The sequence below is a fragment of the Podarcis bocagei genome (assembly GCF_964188305.1).
Source record: "Podarcis bocagei genome assembly, chromosome: 2".
Taxonomy (NCBI): Eukaryota; Metazoa; Chordata; class Lepidosauria; order Squamata; family Lacertidae; genus Podarcis; species Podarcis bocagei.
Genome location: NC_138126.1, coordinates 74,114,713 through 74,137,440, shown reverse-complemented (window position 1 = coordinate 74,137,440; position 22,728 = coordinate 74,114,713). Strand labels below are relative to the sequence as shown.

The window sequence follows — 22,728 nt, the reverse complement described above, 5'->3', positions numbered from 1 at the left end:
GTTGAGCAACCCAAGTGTTTACCATTCTCACATTCTACAAAATACCACATGCAGTTCTGCATTAGAAATACTGGAAATCCCCTTCAGTTTGCACCTTTGTGTCTGTCATAATTGACGGCATTATTCGTTACTTGCTTAGTTATTCTTCAACTGCAAGTATTGGAAATATATTTGTCCTCCAGCTGATAAATTTGGTAAAATCTACAAAACAAGTCCTTTTATAATGAATATAAGCAGACTGCACAGTCCCCACATCTTCCTTGGCAAAATTCTTTTTGAGCCTGATGCTCTTGATCTGTTACTTGGATCAGGGTGGTGGTATTTGCGATGACTCTTCAATAACAGGAAAGACTCCTGGAGTTAGTTGTTCTTTCATCTTATCTGTTTCTGCCTGTTTTGTGTTTTTGTTTTATGCCTGCATTTGTTTGTGTATGGCCTGTGGCTGAAGCAAATTAACTATACCGTGGTCCCCTCTCTTACTGCCTCATGGCGGCTTGGAGCCAAACCAGATGTGACACAGGATACATGGGGAACATCTGCTGACAGCTCCTGTTCTGTTTTCAGTTTAATGCAGTTGCAGCAGGTTCTAAATTTGATCAAAGCAGTAGTTTGGGATGGTCATGCCCCCTTCTTTCACATTTGTAGGGGAGACATCAGGTCAACTTAATATTTCCTCTTTGGGGAGAAAAAAATCCTGGATGGGAGAGTTGGAATTTTTTTTAGGGCTAAGCATCCCCTTCCCACTGTTCTGATCAAACAGGGAGCTCTCTATGGCTGCATTAAAGTAACAATCAAAACTGTTGTGATGCATTCCATATCATGCCCATAGGGAGCCTCAACATTTTGGGAAGGGGCACCAAAAAAGCAATATGGCATTTATCTGGTCTGTAGGACTTTTAAAGACAAAATTGTAAACTGTTTTTATTTAACCTTTAACTGTACTGCAGCTTGTGTACATTCAAAATATTTCACTAAGCAACTTCGACAATTGCTACTTTTCTTGCAATCAATTACCAGTAACAAAAAAGGTAACAAAACAAGAGAAACTACTAGTAGAAAGTCAAGAATGAGCTTCAACAGTATTCTTACAGTTTATAACAAACGTTTTCTTGTTTTCGATGCTGCAAAATGTAGTGAATCTAAGACCAATGCTTTTGTCATGACGTTACTGCTTGAAAGAGCAAGCTCTGCTTTACATTATTACAGTACTGGCAATAGCTATGAACCTTTTTTTAAAAAAAAAAAAGGTAAAGGACCCCTAGATCTTAAGTTCAGTCAAAGGCAACTATGGGGTTGTGGCAATCATCTCGCTTTCAGGCCAAGGGAGCCGATGTTTGTCTGCAGACAGTTTTTCCGGGTCATGTGGCCAGCATGACTAAGCCGCTTCTGGCGAACCAGAGCAGTGCATGGAAACGCTGTTTACCTTCCCACCGGAGTGGTACCTATTTATCTACTTGCACTTTGATGTGCTTTCGAACTGCTAGGTTGGCAGGAGCTGGGACTGAGCAACGGGAGCTCACCCCGTCGTGGGGATTCGAACCGCCAATCTTCCGATTGGCAAGCCCAAGGCTCAGTGCTTTAGACCACAGCTCCACCTGCGTCCCTTGTGAACCTAAAACTAGTGTTAAATTAGGAAAGCAGATTTCAGCTGTTTACATACTGCTTAGAATAGTCAGCGCAGTCTTAATGAAAAGACCATGTCCTGGAAATGCTGTTCCATATTTTGTGAGCTCATATGCAGATTGCACCAACGATGGACATTCATCAGTAAGGGATTTTACTAACTCAGGCTCTGATTTCAAGTAGTCTGGGTTGTGTTTCAGTATTTCAATGAGTGGATTCAAATTGTCCTCATTCAGCGCTTGAGCAAATGTTTGCAAGCTACAGATATAACAGTATTGTATGTCTCCTTGAATGTGTTTTTTGATTTATGAGTGCAATGGTCAATAACTCACCTAATTGGTGAATGTAGATACTTAAGAAAAAATTGACCAGTTCTGTCAATCTTCCGCCTTTCCATTTTAATGGAAAGCATCTTACTCTTGTCACATGATGCTTAATGGTAGGAAGATTCTGATCCAGTACCACCCCCAAAATAAGAGCATATTTAAGAAGAAAAAGAAAGATTGTCATGTTCATTTTCTAAAATAACTTTAATTATCAGTTCATTAAAAGTTAGGGGGTCAGAGAATTTGGGGGGCAATCTCCCCTATCCCAGCTACAGACCTGCTTCACATGTCTCCTGCATGACACCTGGGTTGATGATTCAGGGAGTTAACATGACTTAATTCCATTCCCCTGTGTAACCATGTGCCAACCAGCTTGCTATAATGCTACAGTGCTAATGGAAAGGGTCTCTGCTTGATTTGGGACTATTTCCTGTCTTCTCTGGTAGCTCCCCACCTCACACCAAAGGCCTTTACTAAGGGTTCTTTGAACCTTTGGAGAAGATTTTTAAGGTCACAGGGAAATATAGTGAGGAGCAGTGGGTTGCGAATTGACTTGGTGTAAGCTTCCCTTCTTTTTGTGCAACCAAGCACTTTTTGTGCAGCCCTTGTATGTTGTGATTGCATACCTTTTTGTTTGACTGTGCAAAATCTTAAACATGTTAGTTCTTTATATGGAATTATACCTCATTGTGAACAATGATATGGGGACTTTATAATTAATGTGAAGCAAATCGGCAAAAATTGCATATAATTACTGCTTTTCCCGGTGGCTTTCTCTCTGCCTTTAACTTGTATCTTCAGGAAAATTTAGTTTCTGTTACTGAAATGTTTACATTCCTCAATGGCGAGAATATATAGCATTCATTCCGTGATTTTCCTCCTTCCCCAGGTCCTGTACAAAACCCAATGGTGAATTCATCACACTTACCAGGTGGACAGGGATACAATTCTTTTGTCCCAGGCATGTATTCTCAGCAAGCGCCTGCAAAGAACCTGGTGCATACATCTTCTGGACCCTATAACTATGGTGCACCTCAGAACGCTTCACCTTTTAGTAATTATCAGGGACCTGGGCAAACTCTTAATCGGCCACCTATTGGATCTGCTTCTCTAGCAACAGCACAACAGGGACCTGTTGCCCAGATGCCTCCTCTATCGCAGAACTCAGCTGCTGCATCAAGCTCTGCAGGTAGCTTTCCTTCTGGAGTTAATCTCCCAGCACACTCAAACTGGCAGTACGGACAGGCTCCTTCAATTCAGCCAGCAATGGGCTCTCAGCCAAACCATTTTGCTCATGCAGGGGGAACTCAGCCATTGTTACCTTCATCAGGGAGTACAAATCCATCAGCAAGCTATCATGTTTCTTCTGCTGGAGGTCCTCCAGTTCAAAACAGCTATACAAAGCCAGGTAAGAAAAGAAATTCTCCCAATATATTTCTGCAACTGGAGTAGCAAAGAATATTGACTGTCATTCATCTTGAGCATTCTTGAGTCCAGACTTTTGAAATAATGATGTACTTAAAAGCAATCAATTCTGGAAAAACGAATAAATGTTCTCATGTGTATTGTGGGTGGAAATCAGTGCTTTTTTTCTGGGGGGATGCAGGGATACGCATACCCCTAAACATTTTGTGAATCTATGTTTGGCCTCATTGAGGGGCTGTATTTCAATATGAGTAGGAAAATGAGCGTACCCCTGAACATTTATTAAGATAAAAAGCACTGGATGAAATTCAACATTGTGCTATTATGATGGTTCCAGTAGTGCAAGCATTTTGCAACAGACAAGTAGATGCTTCATTGTTGCTGGTATGAGAAAAAGGTGGGTGGGGAGAACACTTTATCCCTGCTACATCATGGTATATGTTGTACCTTGTATCATTATAGACAGAATGTGTCATATGGATGGGGGTTACACCATGTGTAGCTCTTACCTACAGAGTGATTTGTTACACTTGTACGAAACAAAATGAACAGGGCTAAACCTGGTGGTGTGGGTAGCCAAATACATTTCACAATATTCACGCTACACTAATTAGCACCAACATTCTAAGTGAACTCCCTCAACCTGTCCCAGCAGTTTTGTATGACATGATTGCATTGTGAGTGATGCCTTATCACTATATTATTATTTATTTATTTATTATCACTATATTATTATTATCATCATCATTATCATCCCTGGCCATTCTGCCTAACGAAGACTTATGTGCATATTCCTACACCTACTCTTTGGATCAATATGCAGATTGTATTGAAAAGGGGAGTAGAATGAGTTTGGCTTTGAATTTTATTAAGGTCACCTAAAATATCCCTCATGTAGAAGAAATTTAATGCACTTATTAAACCCTCTTGGTTGGTTCTGTTCAAAAATAAAACAAATCAGAAGCAAGGTTGACTCCATGTTCTGATGATTCTTGCAGGTTCTGTTCCTCTTCCAGGTAATCAGCTAACATATTCGCCAGTTAGACCTCCTTTAGGACCTCCTCCAGTTAGCAGTCCAGCCTCTACACGGCCTATGGCTCCTCCAGCAAGCATGACACCCCAAGCTTTACAGAATTCATCAAATACACAAGGAGGTAAGGAATTGATCCTGTAATAAGGAAATGTTATTTAATGTTACTACTAAGGATTAGTAGGGTATCAGTGTTGCTCTATTAAACAGCAAAAACAAGAGTCTTGTTGCACCATAATATATTTATACAGGTATAAGCTCTTAAAGGCAAGTGTATAGATCCAGAGGTGTGTAGGGGATGGGTGGGATTAAAGATGGCATTAAAAATCTAAAAGTATAGTCTTAGCAATTCAACTAGAACTTAAATTAGCTTTCCTCAACCTTGTGCCCTCCAGATGTTGTTGACCTACAGCTCCTCTAATCCCTAATCCCTTGGTCATGTCAGCTGGGATTAATGGGAGTTATAGTTCAACAACCTCTGGAGTGACCATTGACAACAGCAGTCAGGGGACCCTCCCACATGGCATGGGATGAAGGAATCGGCAGAAATCAGGGTTGGGTATCTCTACTTTTAATGTTGTCCATAGCCTTGCCCTATCCTCTTTCAGCTCTTGTTATATCTTGAATGTTATAACTTGGATGTTGTTGCTTATGTATTAAATATTATTATATGGAAGGAAATCTATGCAAGATTCTGAAATCCTAAATGGTTACTAGGGAGTAAGCCCTATTGAGTTATCATGCATAGGATTTCATTGACTTATTGTAAACTTGAGGTGACAGTCTTTATCCATTCATAACTTCCAGTTCACTCTTATTTTTCTAAAATAAGAAATATTCATCTGGTTCAAGTCTGATCAAAGGAATCTGGAGGGAAGAACAGGCCACCTTTGTTTTCAAAATAGGCCAGAATAATGAAATCATGGCTGCAAGTATCTTTGAATACTCTTAAGCAGCTTTGCTTTTCAAATAGTTATCCCTTAGGATCTGACTTAAACTCAGGGTGTTATTTTACATGCCAAAAAGCTTATGCCTTACTGGATTTATAGGACTACTGTTAACCTTACTTTTGCAGTACTGCACGACAGAGGCCAAGGGGTATCCACCAATTTTATCAGGCTGTGTATTTCTATATTTACATGTTTCTGTACCAGAAAGTGCATTTAGAAAGAGTCTGTTAAAGGTGACGTCTACACATCCCTTCTCTCATCATTCATGAAAGCATGCTGCAGAAAGGTAGCCTGATGAATTGTGGATATTGTACTGCTTGAATGGGTAGAATTGTCATGTAGGGGTTCTGAAGAATTATTTTCCAGACTGAGAAAAGCTGTACATAATGGGGGTTATTTAACCTTAACAACATTTAACCTTTGCATATCATCCAGAATTGTTTTTAGTGGTAAATGACCAATAAGCAAGAACTACACAAGTACTAGATTTAAGAATTTGCTTTTAACAGATGCCTTTCTTGGCAGGTGATCCTGCATCCACTGCCAGTGATGGATTGTTGGTCCAGAACAATTATGATACAATAGAGGGAGGAGGCTTCTTGGGTAAGACATACTTTCTTCAATTTATCAGCCATCTCATTGCTACTTCATGACAGCAGCTTCCTGCTTAAATGGAAATATATGGAGAGTTAACTGTTTCAGACATTCTGAACCTAAACACATGGGCCTGTTTAATATCCATGCAATGGTGTGACAGGTAAGCCCTTGGGTGAAAAGATTTATAAGCCTTCTGGTGCAAGAGACTGAAGTCTGTAATAGTTTGGCCTCTGCTCTTTAGCAATGCCTATTTTTTAATGAACACTGTGATGCTTTTTTTTTGGAACTGTTTTACTTGTTTTATAAAGGTAGAAATTACTGGGCTTGTTTGATTATATTGTAATCTGCCTTGGGATCTTATGGTAGAATGGCAGTAAGAAACATTATGAATACATTTTTATTTTAGAAAGTGAACATAACATATACATTGTATAAAGCTAAGCTCACTTTAAGTTGAATGACTTCCTTTTAATTTTAATAAACTTTAATAATTTAACAGGTAAGATTAATATTTCTGAAAGTATTAAGTCACTCACTGAACTCACGTTATATTGGGCAAGATGATAAAGTCTTGACTACAGGTGGAAATTGCAGATTATATTTAAGACCTCCTAGTGCTGCTTGAGGACATAATTGGTCAAACACAAAGCATGAAGACAAACAGGCAAATGGAATTAGTTGACACTTGCAGAACTATAGTCACTAAGCTGCTGTTGGCAAATCAGGAGCTGAAACATGTTTCCTTTTCCTGATTGGCTAATTAATGAAAACCCTCTGGCCATATACAGTATTCCTAAATTAAGACTAGCAAGTTAGAAATGGAAATACTTTAATGTTATATTGTAATAATATTGTTGCTGCTGTATGACCTAGCCAAGTGCAAGCCTTAGGTGGTCTTTAAACCACATCCTGCAGAGCTGTTCAGTCAAAGTGTTTTTACTTCAGTTACAGCAGTGTATGGGTTGTATTGATTATTGGGAGCTTGTGGCCCTCCAGATGTTGCTGGACTGGGGGTGTGTGTATCTCATCCTTGACCATTGGCCATACTGACAGGAACTGATGGGATTTGTAGTCCAGCAACATCTGGACTCACAGTCTCAGGTTCCTCATTACTGAGCTAGAGTTTTAAAGAACGTGTAAAGTGGTGTGCATATTGGTGTTGCAATATAGGGGGAAAAATATGAAGAGAGTTCCACATTGTTACGACTGGAATGTTAGTGTTATTGCTTGCATTTTAATGAGTACCTTCTTCTTTTAGCAACTGCACATCCCCCTTCTGCTCCTCAGAATCTTAAAACAAACAGACATGTTGGGAGTGCTTATCCCACCTTGGCACCAGGCTACCAGAATGCGTCTCCATCTGCAGGACCAAGAATGCAGTATCCAGGTGGATCACCACAGTTTCCTCAAGTAAATCTTTAAAATCTTACTAAAATGTTAACTATGTAAGCTATCTTGGGAGTTCATTGAGCTGCCTTGAGCACTATTTGTTGGGGGGGGCACACAGAATAAAAATTTAACTAATAAATACATTTACATAAAGACATAGCTGACTTTGAAAGTCAGCCTTCTTTATTCCAGAGAGCTTGAGTGAGTCCAATATCTATACCAATTGAGAATTCTGGGTACATTGTTTTTCCACCAGTCTTTTCTGCATTCCTTTCTAATAATCAACAATCAAGCATTGTTGCTTGATATTGTAAAAGAATATTGTTTGAAATATGTGTTCCAAAAATTATTTAATTATTGAAAGTACAAAGAGATCAGATGAGGCCTTTCATGTCCAGTTTGGCTCTTAGTTCAAACAGCATTTTAGGCAAGATCAACTTCTACTTAAACGCTCTAGTGAAAGTGGTCTGCAAACATAGCAGTCCTCCATCCAGTTGATATGAATGAATTTTAAAGGTGATTCAAACGGCTAACCTTGCAATTCTGTTTTCATTAGCCTGGCCTGGGAGCAAATTCCTTAGCTGCATCTATGGGTGGACTGAGCCTTCAACCAGAAGGATTAAGACCTATTAATCTTCTTCAAGACAGAAATATTCTCCCTGCAACCCCTTTGCAAGCACCTATTCCGAACTTGCACGAAGATATCCAGAAGGTCAACTGTAATCCAGAGTAAGGCCAATTTAAAAATTATTTATTTTGAGGGTTGGGGGAAGGAAGACGCTTCACTTTCATATGTCGTGAAGGTGTGCCTGTCTGCTGTTGAGAGCTTAGTTGATAGCTGGCATGTAGCCTGTGATTGCTTTTCAAGTAGGATTAATAGTAAACAGAAGAACACTTCTCTAGATACCCTCTTCAGAGTGTGTCCCTGTGGTTTTCACCTGGGGTATTATAAACTATATTTAGATTTTGCATTTGTTGGTGGTTGTCACACCGCATAAAACTGAATCTGAGCTTATTGCTTGACTGAAACATTATGTAAGAGAGGGTCATAAGGAAAACTATCTGTCCTGATCAGGAAGGGGTGGTGCATGCAATTAATAGTGACTTTCACCGTTTGTCCCTCATGTAGGTTATTCCGATGTACCTTGACTAACATTCCTCAAACTCAGGCCTTACTGAACAAAGCCAAACTTCCTTTGGGGCTCCTGCTTCATCCTTTCAAAGACCTATCGGTATGATACATTATGTAAAACTCTGAGTGATGGGGAGTTGGCTTTCAGAATAAGGCATTCAAATAATCCTCCAAACAATATTTGGAGGATGGAGTGTGAGCGCTGTGCACATGCATTCCCCCCACATCCCATTTCTTCTGTAGGGCTTGAATCAAATGATGTGGCCAGTACCTACAAATCAGGATTGCAAACCAGGATAGATCCTTTTACGCAATATCACCCAAAGCGGCAGTTCAGTGGTTTGGGTGGCACTGCAGCTTGTGATTTGGTTCAATACAGAAAGTAAGGAATTAGGCCCTATGTGCAAGGGAAGGAAGAGTGTGGTCAAAATTCCCCAAACCATTGTTTTAGAAGATCATATGACTACAGCCAGTATAAATAGTTTTGTTAGCCTTGCCCTAGAAAAATAACATTTCCTGCAAGATGACATTTCAGAGCCCCACTTGAAAGGAGCTTTGTTAATGGAGACCTTCCAATTCTTCAACATCTTATCTATACCCTTGTGGTAGTAACTTTGTGTGTCATTCAGCACTGAAGCCTTCAAAAGCCGTATGGTGTTAGGTTTATTCTTAACAGATATTTCAGTTGCTAATCTTTAAATCAAAGAGTGCATTCAAAATCCGCCTTTCCCTGATTTTTAACCTGCTGTGAATAGGTTGCTGTTTGCAAATAGGTAGAGGGTTTCTAGGCTGGGGAATAACTACTTGATCCTAGTGGGAAATGTTTGTGGCATCGGTTGTTATCATTGTAGACAGCCACTCTACCCTGTTTTCTTATAATGGGTTTCCTTTTTATGTAAATGTACATTTGAATGTGACCTTACAGGATTAAGTTTAATACTCCAGTTTAAGAATATGCTGGTAAGGGGACTAGTGGCCAAAACTAAACAGCACTTCCTGATAAAAGGAGGGATTGTGATTGTATCCTACAAAGTCATTGCACCAGTGGAACAACATCCTCTTGCAATGGAATTTCCCTTCCCTCTCCTCCTCCTCCTCCTACAACTGCCCCAGTTTGCTCTGGGGTTTTTCAAACCCTCTGCAGCAGTTGATGGGGGGTAAGGAAGGAGAGGGAAAGGAAGTTCTGTGGGACAAGCTAAGTTGTACCATTAGATACAACCGTAGTAGTCCTTCTGCTTCCATTTTACTGCAGCAATAAACTTTGTGCATTGTCACTTAAGATAATTTTTTGCTTGTAAAACTGGTGATTTAACATAATATGGTGGTCTTGCAAAACCATTTCCCATCCCAGAGCATGATTCATGTATGTCTCGGTGTCAAATAAAACACTGAGCCGCAGTTAAAATAATTGTTGTTATCACACATGTGGAAACCCACCTTCAGCTGACAGAGACGCTAGTGCTTAGACCATTGTACCATATCTGTTTACATCTGGGCCAGAGGTAGGCACCCAAATTACTCAAGGTGGCTAGTGTATTCCCAACACATGACTTACAAAAGCATTTCTCTTTTCCAGCAATTGCCTGTGGTAACCTCCAGTACAATTGTGAGATGTCGTAGCTGTAGGACATACATCAATCCTTTTGTCAGCTTTCTTGACCAAAGGAGATGGAAGTGCAATTTATGTTACAGAGTGAATGATGGTGAGTTTTCTTTGTCAAATGAGCATAAATCCACTAAAAGCATCAACTGTATTGATATCAGATACCTGCTGTATGTTAATATGCTACCTGCTTCCAGTGGGACATCATTGTATCAATTGCTAGCTCTTTCAAGGGTTTAGTGCTTGAGGATGTAACATGTTAGGGGGATAAATTTTATGTGATAACCTTAGGGAATGCTAGGTGTACGACTATATCTAGAATATTCAATCCCTAGAATGCTTGTATCTTGTAGTAAAGCACTATATTTTTCCCCCTCTTGCAGTTCCTGAAGAATTTATGTACAATCCTGTGACAAGAGTTTATGGAGAACCTCATAAAAGACCTGAAGTTCAAAATGCCACAATTGAGTTTATGGCTCCTTCTGAATATATGGTAAGGTCCTTTACCCAAGCTAGCTGCCTGCTATAATAACCCAATTAAAAACAGCTTCTGTTCTGTAGAAGACCTTATTCCCTTCCCTGTCTTTTACATGCAAAGCAGGGTTTTCAAAGTGACTACCCTGTTCTGTGGAATAGCATCCCTGTTGAGGTACAACAGGTGTCCACTATCTGTACTTTGGGAGTCAACTGAAGACCTTTTTGATATGACAGCCTTTTCCAGATGGATGAAAAGGCGACTGCCTTGGGTTTAAAAACAAATCAAGGGAACACCTGTCTTCAGGGGGTGGGTGGGGGTTGTATTTTTTATTATTAAAGAAATAGCTGTTTTTATGGTATGCATGGAAATCATCTGGCAAAACATGTAAAATGCAATTTATAAATAATAAAAAAAGAAAAGTAAGTCAAGGTAAGTGTACTGCTTTAGGAAAAAGTTGCTATCTTAGTATAGTTCTCATTTTGATTATATTGCACTGTATTAGTCTAGGATAAATGGCTGTGATCCACACAGTGCCAAGCATAAGCATAAGTGCTTATGTTTTCAGTAATGAGGGATTACCCATTTTTCTTTGACTATAGCATTCACACCATGTTGAATGCTGTTCCCTGGTGGTGTCCTTGCCATTAGGAACGGCTCCCCCCATCCGTGTGTGTGTGTGTGTGTGTGTGTGTGCGCATGCAGAAGGGAGCACAGATAAGCCCTGGAGGACATGCAGCACACCAAATCTATCCCATGGATGCTGCCCACTGAATATAGCTTTTTTTGTAAAATTGCAAGCCTATTGCCTATAAATGCAATAGACTGGTTGTATTCACTCTGTTAAACTTCCATGATAGAATTGTGACCCATAAGTCACAAATCTGGCTTGGTTATCAGGCATAGCCTTTCTCTGTCTTAATATGACACCAAGAAAAGGAATGAAAATCCTCTCAAATAAAGATGTTCATTTTTAGTAGAGAAAACACCTAATGCACCCCAACATGACATATTTTTAAATGTTTCCAGACCACCCTTCAGCAATTGAGATACCAGGTGTCTTACAAACACAAATAAAGCAAATTCATTATAATGCAATGGAGCATAAAACAACAAATTTGTACATAAAAACAATGTCAAGCAGAACAGGTTGGATACTAATCAACTTTAAAACTTCACAAAGCCTCGGTAAATGTGTATTGACTCTGACATTCCAGAGATCTGGTGCCACAACAGGGAAGACAATGTCCCTCATTGTCACATAATGAACTTAACCCAGCGATGAGTCAGGAAGACAAGCCATGTGTATTGTGCCTTCCAAGGAAAAGATGATCCTTATTTTTAAAAAATTCAAAGAGCAACTGCTTGTTGTTCCTTGATACTAGCCTCAGAATTTCAAAACATATTTGAAACCTTGTACATGATTGGGACAGGACATGGGATAATATTGGATGTCAGCACAGATAGCTGTAGCTCAGTATTCCAAATGTGTGAGAAATTTGGTTTCCTCTCCCACATTCCATTCCTGGCATGTATATTTCAAGTGATGGATGAAAACACACAATGCCTGGTTGTTCTCAGCTTGTTTCCCCCCCCTTCTCCAGCAAATACCTACCTTTTCCAATTGTGCTTCTAATTTTAATTTAAAATCAACTAGGAGTAGTGTTGTGACAAGGTTTAGAAATTTAAACTAAGGTAACTGTTTCTTTTTCAGCTACGTCCACCTCAGCCTCCTGTGTACCTCTTTGTGTTTGATGTGTCACATAATGCAATAGAAACAGGATACTTGAACACTGTATGCAAGACCGTGTTGGACAATCTAGATTTGTAAGTCCTGCACATCTTTTCACTCTGTCCATATAGTTTTTAATGTTCATGTCATTGTCATGTTTAGTCCAATCCTTTCATGTGCCAAACCTAAAAAAAAATCAGTTGGTGTTATTTCAAGCTGCCATTTTCATAATATGCACCCTACACACTTACTGTGAATTTCAGGTACCAAATTTGTATTCATCACTGAAACAATTTACATTCTCAAGCTCATTGTATTAAAACCCCCAATTTGCTGCACTGTATTTCTTTTCATTAAAGCAACTAAAGGACTTTTTTCTTGTGGTACTGTACTGGATTTCAAAAGAATATATTCAAGAAGCACATTCAGGCAAATAACGAATGCAGGTACTTCGTAGAGGCATTCTGATTAGGAACATTGTGCTTTTGTATTGTTTTTTTCAATAAACAAATGTAAATATATTGGTGTAACAAATGAAATCTTTGTAGAACCTTCAGTGCATTTCAGATATGCTTGGAATAACCCTAACCTAGATCCAACCCATTCCAAATTTTTTCTCCTTGCAAGATTATTTTTCCTTAACATGGAGCCTTGCATGGTGATATGTTTTTGTTACCTTAATAAAATCAGCATAAGGTTTTAATCTACAACATTGAATGCTGCTACCCTGAATGACATTTTGATAGCTGTTTGCAACAAAAATGAAGCATTAAGCAAAGGGTAATGCATTACAAGCATTTATTCCCAAAGAAAATACATCTATCTGACATGAATGTGCACCTAGGGCCTTATTAAACATGATACCAAGTTTCTATGTTTAATTTTCAGACTTCCAGGAAACACTAGAACAAAAATAGGCTTTATAACATTTGACAGCACAATCCATTTCTATAGCCTTCAGGAAGGTCTCTCTCAGCCTCAGATGTTGATAGTTTCAGATATTGAAGGTAAGTAGAAATAATCTGTAGCATTAGATTTATGAAGTATGCTTTGTGATTCCTAGAATCAGAACTGGTGTAATAGACTTGCTGCTGTAGAGGTGCAGGGAGGCTGCTCATTCACTTGGTTCCTCAGATATTACAGCCCCTTTCAAAAGAAAGGGCAACTTTATTGACTCTCTCCTGTCATTTGTCTACCCCAGTAAATGGAAAATTGAGGCACTGCTGCTTCCTGAAAAGGCTGCCTGAGTCAGCACATGGGACATCCTTGTGCCATTGCCACCTCAGAAGCTGCCTTTTTCAGTATGGGTCAAACCACCTTTTTGACAAGAATGAGATGGAGCACCTCACTTGCCACTCTCAAGGCTTTTGCATCTTCATTTTTTATCTACTGTGTTGGGGGTCATTCATTCCTCTTGGAAGGGACATCAAAGTTGTTGGTCTTGCCTTTGACTGGAGAATGGGTTAACTGTTTCCTGCTGACATACAAGAATGGAACTTTGCAGTAAAACCAACTTTTCATTTTCTTACAGAGGTGCCTTTGTGTGGGGGGGGGGGAATTGCCAAAGCAGCTTAACCAACCAGTTCTTCTAAAGCATTTTTCTCAGTGGACAGTCTAAAGATGTCCAGTTGCATACCATATCCTTGACTGAAGTGTCTGTTGCTGTGGAAGAGTCTGATATCTCCTTCCCACCTGCCTGGACTATTATGAAAAGAATGCTTTACAAGCACTTAATGCATTTCGTAGATGTGGGGAATATTTAAGAATACTTCTTAAACAGTCAAACTGATTCAGAGAGCTTTCATCGCATGTTTGTTTTTCTTACAGATGTGTTTATCCCAATGCCGGAAAACCTACTAGTAAACTTAAATGAAAGTAAAGAGGTAAGATTAATATTATGCAGTCATTATGCAAGTATATGTTTAAAACAGATGTCATTTAACTCTGTCCTTTTTATCATTTCCCCCTAGCCCTTTTACGGCTATGAGCTAAATTTTTTTGCCCACTCCAGTTGATTGGTTGCGCAAATATGTACAGTGCAAAGTTCTTTGGCAACTGACTAGGCAACATCTCTTCTAAGAACAGAATAAATGATAAAACCGCTAATCTGAATTTGAGGGAGTGGGGGGAGCTGACTTCTGAAATTTTAACAGTTATACTTGAGCATGTTCAGTTTGAAATCCTTTTAAATCAGTGGTGTCCAATCTTTATCTTCAAAGTAAAAAAATATTTCCTTTATGCTTCATGTGTATTTGGTATAGATTCCCTCTTTCTAGAAGAAACCAAATATGGTATAAGCAGGTGCTTCCCAAATTATCAAATGATGTGGTATTAGTGTTTCCCAAAATATACAAGTCTTCAGTTTTATTAGATTATGCTGCCATATACAGTGGTACCTTGGGTTAAGTATTTAATTCGTTCCAGAGGTCCGTTCTTAACCTGAAACTGTTCTTAACCTGAAGCACCACTTTAGCTAATGGCGCCTCCTGCTGCCGCCACACCGCCGGAGCATGACTTCTGTTCTCATCCTGAATCAAAGTTCTTAACTCGTACTATTTCTGGGTTAGCAGAGTCTGCAACCTGAAGCAGATGTAACCTGAGGTATCACTGTAGTTTGATACAAAGCAAAGTTCCATGTGTGCTTGCATGTGAATAGGTAGGATATAATGCATATTACTGGAGTTGCAAGACTGTTTTAAAGCACAGATACTTTGTAATATTAATCAAGAGGACTTTAAATCCTTATTAAAGTGTTTCTATATGAGACTTCACTTCAGGAATTTAGCATTACTTTTAAGCTCATACCCTTGGTGAACACGCTATAGGCACAATAACTAAGCTCCCCCCTTTAAAAAAAAGAATCCCAAATTCTGTTTATCCAGCCGCCCACCTGTGTTGCAGATATTGAAGCTTCTGTTAGTCTATCTTGAAATTATATTCAGGGAGACGAGGATGGTAATGGGCTGGAGATTGGACCACATTTTTGCACAAGTATATGAAAGATAGAAAGGACAGTTCATTGAATTTGTGGGCTTATGTTTGATTTTGAAAGAATGTATATCTTGGAAGAGGTTGGGTGGGTTGGGAATCTTCAGAGACCAGTTGCTATAAAATGGCAAGGCTTACTATTTGCTAACAAAATGTCTTTTATGAATGCTTCTAATGAAATTTTGAATTCTATGGGAGACATGTCTTTTGAATATTCTAATGCTCTTGTTTCACCCCCAGCTAATTCAAGATTTATTGAAAACTTTGCCTCAAATGTTCACTAACTCCCTCGAAACTCAGAGTGCTCTGGGACCTGCACTACAGGCTGCCTTTAAATTGATGTCCCCCACTGGTGGTCGGATTTCTGTCTTCCAGACACAACTTCCAACTGTAGGAGTGGGTGCGCTCAAACCTCGGGAAGAGCCTAACCAAAAAGCTGCTGCAAAGGTTAGCAAAAGCTGCTTTCTATGTATTCTTTAAGTAACCCTTTATTTAACTTGTCTTACTGGCTGCAACTGCATCCCTCAAAACACCCTTTTGAACCCATGCCCAGTCTCTTTTACGGATAAGTTGAGCTACTGCTTCAATCCATGCAAGTTTATGAAGAACAGCAGAAACGTGTATTTTGAAGTTCTACCATTTTGACTTTTTTACCAGGATATCCATCTTACACCATCTACTGACTTCTATAAAAAGTTGGCCTTGGACTGTTCTGGACAGCAGGTTGCAGTTGACCTGTTCCTCCTTAGCGGGCAGTACTCTGACTTGGCTTCATTAGGTGAGTAAGGTATTTTCACATTTGTGTTTTCTGATGTCTCATTGTGAAAAGGAAAAGAAATCAGCATGGTAGTTTTAACAATACGTTTTAAATAGTAAAAACTGAATCTTAATGCTGGGTTCCAGTTGGAGTATAGGAAGTTAAATTTTAATACAATAAGCTGAATGCGCACAAGTTAAATGTGCATAAGTTGTGGGCTTACTGTAACATTTCTACAATATTTTAAAATACCCTGGCACATACTTTCTCCGAATACTGTTAGTGCATTTCCTAATACTATCAATGTTAGATTGTATTTATTGTGTTGACTGTAGTTTGTTCCTTCAATTTATCCTTGGATTTTTATTTTTAGGTTGTATATCGAGGTATTCAGCTGGTAGTGTCTATTACTACCAATCTTACCATCAACAACACAATCCTCTTCTGGTGGAGAAACTACAGAAAGAGCTGAAACGATACTTGACTCGGAAGATTGGTTTTGAGGCTGTCATGCGAATAAGGTGTACGAAAGGTCAGACAATTAAATTTGCTAATGTTAAGCAAAGTAGTGCTTCCATAAGTGCCCAAATAAGTAATTGGCAGAAGCGCACATGCAAATATTTAAAAGCTTTGCATCGTGAATTTATAATATTTAGAACAGTGAACATGCATCTGTGAATGTATTAGATTCTCCCAGTGTGTTGTGATCCAGTGGTCCAGAATACTGGGTGGTTGTTCTCTCTGTCGACGAGTAGGCCAGGCTGTTTCCAAAAAGAAAAGACTTGGGTGAGTTGAATTTGGAGTCAGGAAGCAGTTCCCACGTCCCTAGAGCTGGATTTCTGCCTCTTCAGTTTTAATGGATACAGGTCTTTAAATCTTTCCTTATACAAAAAATAGCACCTTTGTCTATTTGTTATTTACTTTTAAAAATAAAGAAAACAAAATTAAAGAGAATATTATTGAACTAACTAGCCTTGAGAAAGGTAAATGTTTGTTTGTGTGATCTTGCCCTGGATTTACATATAGAGTCTACCAAGTCTAGTTTAAAATAACCTTCAGACAGTTCTGCCAGTGGAAAAATTTGTTAATAAAGTGAGACTATCCCCCGAGTGTTAATCTTTAAATCAAGATCAGGTGAAATAGTAATGGAGTTGCTTCTCTGTCTTTTATTTTGAGAGCGTTATTTTATTTTCCTTAGTCCCCCTTACAGGACTTGATGGACTCCCTGTGATAATGCAAGTGTTAATACATGTGTGTAATTATTCCTTAAGATATTGTGCTACTTATCTGTTTAGTCACTGAGACTGAGACTTTGAGACATTGGCTTGGTCCAAAGAGCTCTCTGCATGTGCCAAAATAGCTTCCACATCAGCACAGGAGGATTGTTGCCCTTTGCACTTATGTTAAATATTTCTCTAATAAAACTTTCCAGCAATGCGAGAGTTTGTAGTGGAAATGGGTGCTATACAGCGTCAGTATGTCCATGGAATATCACATATGGCCCTTTGAATCTCAGCCATTACATTATACAAGTTCTCTGAATAGAGGACACCCAGTAAATACGTGTTTAGTGGCACTGCCTAAGGCTGGTCTGATGCTGGAGAACTGGATAAATTACTGAACTTCAGCAGCTTTCAGACGTGCTTATGACTTTCTTTGCAAGAAGTCAAAACAACTTTAGTTTATAAAGTAATATTAGTTTTCAGCATTAAGGAGACAATGCTGTCAAAGTGATTGTGCAAGATTTGAGTTGAAATAGTATTCCTGAAACACTTTTCTCTTCCATAGGCCTTTCGATTCATACCTTCCATGGCAACTTCTTTGTACGGTCAACAGATCTGTTGTCTTTACCCAATGTGAACCCTGATGCAGGATATGCAGTACAGATGTCAGTAGAGGAGAATCTCACAGACATGCAGGTTGTCTGCTTCCAGTCAGCTCTCCTCTATACATCTAGTAAAGGTAAGGATGTCATGGCATCAGTTGCCACTAGTAGTATCTGCTACAAAATATATACATGCTTGTTGATCTACATGTTTTGTGAAGAAAAAATTAATTGGTCTTGAGTCTTCATAAATCTGACTAATTAGCACACACTAGCTTGTTTGTAGTTTTTTCATTACTGCATTAATAAACTCCAGGCCAGAATGCACATTGTTAAATAGAACGACTGCTTAAACTGAAGATGGACAATTGTAGTATTTACAATTCTATGATTCTGTGTTGAGATTCCTGCATTGCAGGGGGTTGGACTAGATGATGCTCGGAGTCCCTTCCAAATCTATAATTCTATTATTTTTCTTTTAAAGTGTCCGTGGTGGAAGTTTGGCTGAAAAACTGCAACCTGTATTTGACTTACATGAATAACTACATTAAGGCAGGGGGAAAACTATTAATTATAATGTTGGGCTACATCTGTGAAGGTTTCTGAAGCATCACCTGGACACATTTGTTAGATGCAGCTCTGATGTTATGGATTTCCCTGTACAGGTGAAAGGAGGATTCGTGTTCACACTTTGTGCTTACCAGTTGTTAGCCAGCTGAGTGATGTTTATTTGGGAGCTGACGTGCAAGCAATTACCGGGCTGCTAGCCAATATGGGTAAGTGTTTTGGTTGTTTTTTGAATGTAAAGTATTTGTAGTTTTGAATAATAATGTCTGAACAATTATTATTTTATTACCACCATATTGCTCTTGAGATACTGAGGGTGGTGGTGAATGTTTTTGGTTTATATTGACATAGAATGCATAGCATTCTGCTATAGCTGTGTGGGTTCAAGTGACTGAAACAATGATTCACTGTGTGAAGGGCTGACATTCTGCCATCTCTGGTTTGCATTCTTCCTAGCTTATTTTGTGTGTGTGTGTGTGTGTGTGTGTCTGTGTGTGTGTGAGAGAGAGAGAGAGAGAGAGAGAGAGAGAGAGTGTTAAGCAACTGTAGAACCATAGATCATCAAGAACGCCTAACTTAGTATCCAAAATGAGTTTGTACTTTTTTTCTTTAGCTGTTGACCGGTCAGTTACTGCTAGCCTGAGTGATGCTCGAGATGCACTGGTGAATGCTGTAATAGATTCCCTGTCTGCGTACCGGTCCTCTGTTCTAACCATTCAGCAGCCTGGACTCATGGCTCCAATTTCATTACGTCTCTTCCCATTGTATGTGCTGGCTCTCTTAAAGCAGGTAAGGACAAAAGTGAAATTGAAAACATAATATCCAGGATATGAAGGTCCCGAGATGTGCACCAAAATACATGGAAACACTGGCTTTTGCCATTTCCTCTGTCCACTGCAGCTCCAGTGGTTTTTCAGTGTTCCATTTTGGCTTCCCTGAAACTTTACAAGTTGTGGTTAAAGCTTTTTGACAGCAGGTTATGATAGGAGGTTGTTCCTCAAGTCCTGGTGTGTGAGGAGAAACTGGCCCTCTGGATTTAGACTAATGAATCCTACCTTCCAGACTGATTAGTGTTTGTTGCTGTTGCACTTTCAAATATATTAACTGTATTTAAATCAGACTGTATCAAACACAACATGAATTTTATACAAACAAATAAGCAGAGCACAGATTTGCCAGCAAAGTTGTCCTATCCACTGCAAAGACTTATGCCTGTACAACAGACTGCTTCTCCCTGTGTCCCCGTGCCTCCCTAAATCTATTCCAGGGGTTTCCCCCAATCCTCTGGAGCAGATGGCTTTATGTGTGTGAGGAGAAAAAGTCTCATTGCACAGGTGCTAACAGAACAATTTTGTTGGATATTCTGAAACTCTAGATTCTGAGTGCAGGCTTGCCTGCAACCCATAGCTCTTGGTGTGTTGCCCTCTGAGATGTCCTTTCATCTTCCTCTCTTACATATGTTACCAAATGGGATATAAATTGTATGCTATGCTGTGTATGTTTACTTCCTGAGTAATGGATGTGGTAATGATGCTACTTTTATTTACAGAAAGCATTCCAAACCGGGACAAACATACGTTTAGATGATCGCATCTTTACCATGTGTCAAGTGAAGAACCAACCTTTAGTGTACCTCATGCTTATGATGCATCCTAATTTATACCGAATTGACAATCTCACAGACGAGGTATGGTCATTTTTCTCTAAATTGTGCCTGTAAACACCACCTCTTAGGCCCGATAAGGTTTTGCCATGATTAAGGTTAATCATAGGTAAAGGTAAAGGGACCCCTGACCGTTAGGTCCAGTCACGGACGACTGGGGTTGAGGCGCTCATCTCAGTTTATTGGCCGAGGGAGCCGGCGTACAGCTTCCAGGTCATGTGGCCAGCATGACTAAGCTGCTTCTGGCGAACCAGAGCAGCACATGGAAACGCCGTTTACCTTCCCGCCGGAGCGGTACCTATTTATCTACTTGCACTTTGATGTGCTTTTGAACTGCTAGGTTGGCAGGAGCAGGGACCAAGCGATGGGAGCTCACCCCCTCGCGGGGATTCGAACCGCCAACCTTCTGATCGGCAAGCCCTAGGTTCTGTGGTTTCACCCACAGTGCCACCCACGTCCCTTAAGGTTAATCATACTGAAGGGTAAAATGCAGTTGGAACATACGGGTCGGTACATTGTGCCTTTTTACACAATAAAGGTCTTTATTCCTATTGTTAATCACGATCTGACCTGTAGCCTCTTCATATCTTATCAATTATATGCATATTTCTTTAGGGAGCCCTCAACGTCAATGACAAAACAATACCTCAGCCTCCCATTCTCCAGCTGTCTGTGGAAAAGATAAATAGAGATGGTGCCTACCTTATGGATGCTGGCTCTGTAAGTTACATTCTGCTAATATTCGTATTGTGTGCAAAATGTGGCTCATTCTCTTTGAAGCTTCATAGCTGTCATTTGCCAGAAAGTGTATGAGAGGAGTAAAATGCACAGAGTAATGTTTTCTGGTTATCCATGTCTGTCTTTACAGGTGATGTTTTTGTGGGTTGGAAAGAATTGTGGACAGAACTTTATCAGCCGTGTCCTTGGAGTTCAACACTATGCATCAATACCACACAATATGGTAAGAATGTGCAGGCAACTCCCAACTCGCAAAACTCTGCACAAGGGTGCACAGTGCCGAAAGGGTGCAGGGGGCAGAACAGGGTCAGAATGGACTTCTGCACATCCCAGAATGGAACCCCCACGTAAGTGAGGATTCCTCTGTAATTCAGAAGAACCTCTGGCTCCTTAGAACTACATAAAAAAGTTAAGCTACACAATTAAAATTCCTGCTGTGCAAACTATTGTATTTTTAAGGATTGGCTTACAGGCAGCTCACTTTACCTGTTCTAATCTTTAGATATCCATCACAAGTGTCTGAATTTATGGGCAGCATTCAGTGAAATAGTTGCATTAGTGCAGAGGGATGTTTTTCCTCCAGATTGGCTCCAGAGAGTTGAGAAAGCCCCCAGAGCAGATTTAAGAGTTGTGCAGGCAGAGGAGAAGGGGAGATGGTTCCATTGCATGAGAAGAAACCCTTACACTTATAGAATGATCCGCTTAACACAATGTTGAATACACCCTGTATTTCCTTATTTAGGGGAACAAAAATGTTTCCTCAAAGATTTTCCACTATGTAGGCCTGAGGGTAGGGAATCTCCAGACTCTGTGATTTGCCATCATTTTTAAGGCTGTTTGCAAGTGGATGGTACAGAACTTGCTTGCATAGGGACTTTAGAGGCAAGTCCCTTTGACGTTGTCACATAATGTCACAATGGTGTCAGGTGATTGAGGGATCCACTTCCAGTCCTGAAGGAGACATTTGGGATAGGATCCAGTGGAGTGCAAGCAGGTGTGCGCTGCAGCTTTCCCCTCTCCTCCTGTCCCGTGCACCCCAATATTTGCGCTGGAGAGTTGGAGGAGCTTCCAGAGCGTTGGGGTGGGAATCCTGTTACACAAGCGAATTTCTATTGCACATGCAAGTGAACCCCATTGAATGCCTCTTTGTTTAGGTATACACATTGTTCACTACAAATTAGCCAGGAGCTGAAGATAAAGGAACAGTGCAGAGAGCGAATCCTACTGCTGACTAAATCTTTTAAGTTTCAGAAGGGCTGCTCTTGCACCATGGTTGATTGATAGTGGGTTGCTGACAGACTGCTAATGGCATTTTGCACAACGCAGGTTTACTTGAGCAGCAGTGCCTGAAAAAATGCAGTGGGGACAGTTTTTGCCTTCTTCAAACAAATGGGGGTTATGCATATTCTTGAAGGTGTCTGGGGGCCAATATCAACCTGAATAGATCTGAATATAAATAACCTGAGTACTTTAGATATTATTTTTGACTGGTATTCACAGTAGCTCTTTTTGTAACAGACACAACTTCCAGAACTTGATACGGCTGAGTCTTCTAGAATGCTTGCTTTTATCTCTTGGCTGAGGGAGCAAAGGCCCTTCTTTCCTATATTGTATATTTTAAGGTAAGTGGCATTTTTATATGAGAAGACTACATCAGCATACAGACCTGGTAGCCGTGCAGCTTGCTGCTCACCTGGGACAGGTAGCAACTGGCTCTCTGTGAACAGCTTAGTTACAAACTTCCTCTGTTGCATGCCCCCCGCCTATTAAAAAGAGGAACATTCTCTGCCTGCTTGCTTCTGGCAGAGATAGAGTGAGACCACATTCAACGAAAGTAAAAAGGGGTGGCAACACTGATATTTGGTGGCATATGGAATGTTAAGGAATGTACAAATGGAGGGATGCTCA

General features: G+C 39.9%; 1 protein-coding gene across 2 annotated transcripts in view; it reads left to right on the top strand.

The window, feature by feature from the left end:
- SEC24A (SEC24 homolog A, COPII coat complex component) overlaps window positions 1–22,728 on the top strand; it is a 33,010-nt gene that overhangs the window by 6,826 nt on the left and 3,456 nt on the right. The window contains exons 2-22 of one of the 2 annotated variants that reach the window (XM_081185489.1): window positions 2,839–3,357; window positions 4,391–4,528; window positions 5,880–5,957; window positions 7,210–7,361; window positions 7,897–8,069; window positions 8,470–8,572; window positions 10,049–10,175; window positions 10,459–10,568; window positions 12,265–12,377; window positions 13,171–13,289; window positions 14,110–14,165; window positions 15,511–15,717; window positions 15,928–16,048; window positions 16,401–16,559; window positions 17,816–17,989; window positions 18,518–18,628; window positions 19,033–19,208; window positions 19,969–20,106; window positions 20,698–20,802; window positions 20,951–21,043; window positions 22,339–22,442. In XM_081185489.1, the coding sequence (XP_081041615.1) occupies window positions 2,839–3,357; window positions 4,391–4,528; window positions 5,880–5,957; window positions 7,210–7,361; window positions 7,897–8,069; window positions 8,470–8,572; window positions 10,049–10,175; window positions 10,459–10,568; window positions 12,265–12,377; window positions 13,171–13,289; window positions 14,110–14,165; window positions 15,511–15,717; window positions 15,928–16,048; window positions 16,401–16,559; window positions 17,816–17,989; window positions 18,518–18,628; window positions 19,033–19,208; window positions 19,969–20,106; window positions 20,698–20,802; window positions 20,951–21,043; window positions 22,339–22,442 (3,076 nt within the window). Of the gene's footprint in view, window positions 1–2,838; window positions 3,358–4,372; window positions 4,529–5,879; window positions 5,958–7,209; window positions 7,362–7,896; window positions 8,070–8,469; window positions 8,573–10,048; window positions 10,176–10,458; window positions 10,569–12,264; window positions 12,378–13,170; window positions 13,290–14,109; window positions 14,166–15,510; window positions 15,718–15,927; window positions 16,049–16,400; window positions 16,560–17,815; window positions 17,990–18,517; window positions 18,629–19,032; window positions 19,209–19,968; window positions 20,107–20,697; window positions 20,803–20,950; window positions 21,044–22,338; window positions 22,443–22,728 lie in introns of both variants that reach the window. The other variant, XM_081185488.1, reaches the window with a different exon arrangement.